A 6,146-nucleotide genomic window follows, 5' to 3' on the forward strand; every position below is an offset into this window, starting at 1 on the left:
CAGCCTTGCCATTACCTAACTCCATCCTCCGGCCTCCACTTCTCCCTGTGATAACTCCTAGCAAAAATGGGAGGGAGTTCCCCATGCGCTTCCTGCAAACTATTGCGAAGGCGCTGCACCAAAGACTGCATCTTTGCCCCCTTCTTCCCTTCAGATGACCCCCAAAAGTTTGCAATCGTTCACAAAGTCTTCGGTGCTAGCAATGTCAGCAAGATGCTGCAGGTCTCTCTCTCTCTCTAAACCTGTGCATTCATATAGGGTTTTAAAGTAAGAAGATTAAAGGTTGCATTAATTTGATCAAGTACCTCGTGCATAGTCTCCTCCCTCATAAAATCATTCTTGCAACCCTGTTGCCAATTTCATGTGCATACGAGCACATGCAAAGAAGCATGGACATATATGTCCATATATATAAACGGGTGCAACTGCACCTTTTAGTATCTTGCTGAAGCTATGCTCTAAAAATATATAGTTAATCTTTTCCCTAAAGTCTTTCTTTATACTGATCGCAAATTAACTTTAACAAACACATGATAGGGTTCTAGTTGGTGATACTCTTCTCACCATGCATGTGCTCATGCTTTTCTTCTCATTTGGGAGTTAACATTGTTTATTATTTACTTGGTTTTCAATTGACTGTAGGAACTTCCGGTTCATCAGAGAGCGGATGCTGTGAGCAGCCTAGTCTATGAGGCCAATGCAAGGGTGAGGGACCCGGTTTACGGTTGTGTGGGGGCCATCTCTTACTTGCAGAATCAAGTGTCTCAGCTTCAGATGCAGCTCGCCGTTGCCCAAGCCGAGATCCTTTGCATTCAGATGCAGCAGGAGCCACCGGCGACCACCGATCAACAGATACAGCCTGATGACAAGCCATTTCTGATGCATAATAATCTTAATGGCATGCCTCAGTTGATGAACTATGGCTCCTCAAGCAATGTAGCTCAGGAACCTCTCAAGAGTGAATCTTTTTGGACATAGACTCTTTTATTGCAATGAAGTAGTAATGCTAGATGGTGTTGTTTTCTTACTTAGTTATCCATGGAGAGTGGTGGAGAGAGAGAGAGAGTGTGTGTGTGTGTGAGAGGGCCTTTTATGAAATTATCACCCTTATATAATATCTAAGGTCTTCCATCTTCCTTTTTTTTATGACAAACCATCTACTTCTTTCTTGTTCCCTTCTATAACAAATTAAAGCAAATATAAACGCTTTTGAGAGAGAGAGAGACGTGCTTAATTAGTCGAGGACTAATCATAAGGTGATTCTTTTGGAGTTAAACCATCTACTTCTTTCTTGTTCCCTTCTATAACAAATTAAAGCAAATATAAACGCTTTTGAGAGAGAGAGAGACGTGCTTAATTAGTCGAGGACTAATCATAAGGTGATTCTTTTGGAGTTAAGGTCAGCCCAAGCATGTGGGACGTGGAGTATAGAAGTGGTCTATGTATTAATTTGCTTCAAAGACTAAGCTCTCTATCTAAAATTTTAAAGTCGGTCGGTGACCTTGCCACTCAAATTAGATTTCTGGCCGGTGGCGTTCGAATCTCAACCTTCAACTCCTTTGGTTTCACGTGGGAGCAGCTCCACAGACCACGAAGTTTCTCTATAAGAATCGAGAGTGCACGTACGAGTTTCTCTATAAGAGACACCACGCCCCTCCATGTACGTGTCGTCAATGTAAAGTCCAGGGATAATAAAACTAATGCCACGCCTGACTGGAAGATTCCTCCCGTTGTATTTTTCTTAATCTACGCTTTTGGGCAAACTTATGCCTTATGATGCTAATTACCTCTCTCTCTCTCTCTCTCTCTCTCTCTCTCTCTCTAACAATGTTGCCCCGTTTATTCACTCTCCATACAAGTGTTGTTGTATATATTGAGTTAGTGGGAGGAACAGTTTTCGCCAATGTTTTTCTATATAGTCTACCCTTGAGAGAATTAAAGCTCTTTCATAAGAGAGTATATTATGTAAGGACCCATATTGTATATGTTTAGTCTTACGTCAACTATTCATTGAATAAATCTTGGATATTTATATAAGATCAAAAAATTCAAATAATAATTTTCAACAAGTACATTTAGATATATAAAGTCATAAGTTATAACAAATAGTATTCGAATGAACCTGGCCTATAGCCCATGTGAACTAGCTAGAGGACATTGTATGCAACATGAGCCCGTTAGGATTGACCACTGGCCAATCATAGTACTTATAATTGTTACATTTGAATGACTACGCACTCTAGTATGCTTCTAATCATCGAAGTGATTTTGCTCCCTAGTACACTTCTAGATATCTATTACATTTGAATGACTACATACTCTAGCTAGTACACTTCTAATCTTTGTAGTCATTTCGCTCTCTAGCACACTTCTAGATGCTCTTGGTCCTATTGTTATCGATGGTCCGGTTAACTTGGCTTCATCAATTAAGTTCGACGAATATCCACACCCCATTGTTTTTTTTTGTCCGACTAAACGTGCATTGATGCACCACTTTCCCGGCCAGAGGAGTTCTACCCAAAATACATGCGACGAAGTTCTTTGGATGCTTGATGGGAAGAGAAGTTGTATATTTTATATCATTACGGAATGGCCCGAGCTAGGAAGATTAGTAGGCTAAGAGACAGGTAGTGTGAGGAGAGATAGAGAAGGGTCAATGGAGTAAAAAACAGTCCAATAAGGTCATAACCAAGTTACATATAAAGACAACAACTCATCAGTCTCGAGCTTGCCTTGATGCAGAATGAACCCAAGCAAATAATAAACAAAGAAAACAAGAACATGTTCCTCTCCTTTGAGGGAATGAATAGAGGCAGCCTCCAAAGCTTTTTATAATAAAGTTGATATATAGTTCTACTTTGATTTGTTTTTCCCTTACGTTCCCAAGATGCTGACATGAAGGAATCAAAGTTATGAACTTCTGCTTTAATGCAGCAGTCTTACTTTTTGTTGTTTACTTATGAAGTTTGTTGTAAACGTAAAGGGTGGTTAAAGTTTGTGAAGTATTCAAAGTTGGAATGACGATCTTTGGGTGTGAGCATTCAATAGACCATCTGCAAAGATTCTTCACCCTGAACTTAGGCAACATAGTAGGCTTAAAAGATCTGTTTCTTCATTACAAATTATGATTTTTCTTTTTGTTTTTTCATTTTTGGGAAAATTATTTTCGGAGAAAGAAAAAGGAGGAAATTTTAAAAAGATTAAGAGTAGGAAAGAAGATGAAATTTACTACTTTAAAATGGGGCATTCCGAGAATTAAACTAAGGACCTCTCGCACGCTGAGGGAGAATCATACCACTGGACCAAATGCCCTCAGATTGAAGAATTACATAATTTTTTTTCATTTCATTTTGTAAAAGATCAACCATCCCATCAACTTTAATGCAAGGTAAAACATTGCTTTAAAGAAAAAAAAAAAAAAAAAACAACAATCAAAAGACTTTCATGACTTTTAACGCAAAAGCGTATTTTTTCAAAAAATAAGCATCTGGTAACATGTTATTTAAAAAGCATGCAAGGCATGTTTTGTATTGCTTTAAAAAAAAAATATATTTGTCACTTTTAAAAATATTTTTTTACAAATAAGTGTTTGGTAACATGTTTAAATATGTTTCTACAGGGAGAAAAGGTTAGAACAAGCACATAGTTTTAGAAAAAATTAAAAATTTAAGATATGGTAATTGTCGCTCAAAAAAAATGATTTTGTGATCTTTAAAGCAATATCTCAAGAAAATAAGTGTTTGCTGCATTATTCAAAAAGTACTTCTATTAAAAAGAAAAACAAAAAAGAAGTTGTTTTAAACCAAGCTTCTAGTTTCTCCTTCTCTTTTTAGAAAGCAAAAACAACACCCTAGCTTTTAACTTCTCCTCCTCTACTCACAAAATAAAAACAACACCAAACATGTCCTTACCATAAAATCTACTTGTAAATCATACAAAAAAAGATCCAAATAGGCTGGTCCATTCAATCAACTCAACATGCCAATTCAGAAAGAAGTCATCTTGGGTCGATTAATTCTATTTGTTGGGTTCATGCATTGGGCTATGTTTAACCAAAACTATATTAAGCTAGGATTGAATTAGTCTAACTTGACCTATTTTTTTAAGCTAGAAAATTTTGTATGACAAGAAAGTAATTGTGCATTCACATGTGCATGTCTATATATATATATATATATATATATCCTCCATTATTGTAGCATTACTCGGTTAGCATTCACAGAAATTTATCATTAGCTACTCGCCGCCACCTTGCTGCCGGTCACTGACCCCATATTTCTCTATTTGAAGTTCCTTAGCTAATAGGGGACAAAAAATTTTGTAATATTAAATTAGCTTGGGAAATTCTTATCTAACTCTTCAAAGTATAGCGTCACCTCGGATGTTAGTCCAAACCATTCATGCAAAACCAAGCCATAATTAAATTTGATCCATGCAAGTCAAGTTAATTCACTATAGGCATTTGCACATGCCAAAATCCAAATTCTAATATCCTCTAGGGGAAGAGGTTAGTCCTGAATCCTTAGATTGGCTCTTTTATGAATTACCACCTAACGCTTTCATGGTCACTTTCAACTCTCCACAGCCCAACCATTACATGGCATGACTCTCGTGGGCTGATAGGCCAAATTACGAACCTAACAAAAAGGCTCGTGAGGTCCCCCACCTCCTCCTTTCAATGGCTGGCCTTCCACATACTGCCCATCTCCGTTGATAAGGTGTCACGTAGGATTACCAAGGCAAATTGGAAGGGTTAAGAAGTGCCACGCATATATATGGACAGGTCATATACCCTAGTGCAATAACAATAAGGTCTAATGAAGATGTGGGGACTCAGACCTAAACTAAGAAGCCCAAAAGAGGAGCCTTGCATGGAAGATGCCGGCATCATCGACTCATTGGACAACATGATGGAGGGGAAGATTGATATCATGAGTGAATTAGAGAGAGTTTGGGATATCGAAGACGGCAAGCATAAGTGGGATCTCATGGCATGGGGACAATCTCAGTGCAAGGCCAATCAAGATGGCGATGATGAAATAATAACACGTAGGAGCTTCGACGGCGAATTCGTTATGAAAGAAGAGAATGCAGGGTTTTGGGAGGCAAAGAACACCTTCCCCTTGAACCTGAGCTTGAATTACCAGGAGGTCATGGATGCATGGTCAGAACGAGGGCCACCATGGGTTGAACACTCTTCCATCTCCAATGCCAACACTTGTTTGGTTAGTACTGGACAACCTGTGGTCTCTAACTTTGTTAGAACAAATTCAACATTTATTTTCACCTCCAATAGTTTAGATATAGCCAAGCATTAATATAAGATATTACATATATTACTCTCCGACTTCTCTTCTATTATTTCTTTAGGTGGTAGAAGTGCCAACAATGGAAGAGAGGGAGAGAAGAAAAGCTCGGATACTCAGATACAAGGAGAAGCGCCAGAGCCGATTGTTCTCTAAGAAGATAAGGTATGAGGTTCGCAAGCTCAATGCAGAGAAAAGACCCAGGTTAAAGGTATTTTGCTCTCTATCTCGCTTATGTTTACCTTAGAGATATACATGTCACACTTAATTTGTTAAGCTTAATTTCTCCTTTGATAATGGTGGGTGGCAGGGAAGATTTGTGAAGAGAAGCAGGCAGGAGATGGACCTTCCATAGCCAAGTGTTCGCCAGGTTTGGAGGAGGGAAGTAGTGATATTTTGTTTTTTGGGTGGACGACAGTGCGAGAATTGTGTACCGTTGGTCCAAACCTCTCTTTTGCTTGTTTCGTTTAAACTTTTCTAGTCATTGCCTCGGCAGTCGACAGTGACCTTACAAACAGTAAATGTGACATCTGACACTCCATAGTTTATGATTCATCCCCCTCCGTTTTCTTAAACTAAAACTTGAAAATTTCCTTCTTGATTTATAGAAGGTGGAAAGCTTTGTACTGTCATTATTCTTGCTCTCGGATAGACAAGTGGGAAAAATAATATTGACTTAGTTTTGAAGTAAACAAACAAATAGAACGGGTAACAAATCTATGAAATGCATTCACTTAACCAAGCATTCTTAGCATGCTTGTTAATTTGCATGGTTGATATGTATTCATCATCAAATTTGTATGATTAATTAATTAATACCGTCTATCAGCAATTATTATA

At 38.1% G+C, this 6,146-nt stretch overlaps 2 protein-coding genes across 2 annotated transcripts; both read left to right on the top strand.

Annotated features, from left to right (window-relative positions):
- LOC105044725 (LOB domain-containing protein 12) lies at positions 1-1,131 on the top strand. Its single transcript, XM_010922713.4, has 2 exons — positions 1-222; positions 643-1,131. The coding sequence occupies exons 1-2, from the start codon at positions 67-69 to the stop codon at positions 976-978; spliced, it is 492 nt and encodes a 163-aa protein (XP_010921015.1). The 5' UTR covers positions 1-66; the 3' UTR covers positions 979-1,131.
- A 3,692-nt stretch (positions 1,132-4,823) lies between these two features.
- Positions 4,824-5,932, top strand: LOC114914179 (zinc finger protein CONSTANS-LIKE 16-like). The gene is made up of 3 exons (XM_073256938.1): positions 4,824-5,225; positions 5,371-5,517; positions 5,617-5,932. Exons 1-3 carry the CDS (start codon positions 4,824-4,826, stop codon positions 5,659-5,661), a joined length of 594 nt encoding a protein of 197 aa, XP_073113039.1. The 3' UTR covers positions 5,662-5,932.
- Positions 5,933-6,146: the final 214 nt, after the last annotated feature.

Source organism: Elaeis guineensis, chromosome 5 (genome assembly GCF_000442705.2).
Source record: "Elaeis guineensis isolate ETL-2024a chromosome 5, EG11, whole genome shotgun sequence".
In the NCBI taxonomy this organism is placed as follows: domain Eukaryota; kingdom Viridiplantae; phylum Streptophyta; class Magnoliopsida; order Arecales; family Arecaceae; genus Elaeis; species Elaeis guineensis.

Coding starts and splice junctions, on each gene's coding strand:
- LOC105044725 (XM_010922713.4), top strand. CDS start 67: ATGGGAGGGAGTTCCCCATGCGCTTCCTGCAAACTATTGCGAAGGCGC. Junction 223..642: donor ATGTCAGCAAGATGCTGCAG/GTCTCTCTCTCT, acceptor AATTGACTGTAG/GAACTTCCGGTTCATCAGAG.
- LOC114914179 (XM_073256938.1), top strand. CDS start 4,824: ATGTGGGGACTCAGACCTAAACTAAGAAGCCCAAAAGAGGAGCCTTGC. Junction 5,226..5,370: donor CCAATGCCAACACTTGTTTG/GTTAGTACTGGA, acceptor TTATTTCTTTAG/GTGGTAGAAGTGCCAACAAT. Junction 5,518..5,616: donor AGAAAAGACCCAGGTTAAAG/GTATTTTGCTCT, acceptor GGTGGGTGGCAG/GGAAGATTTGTGAAGAGAAG.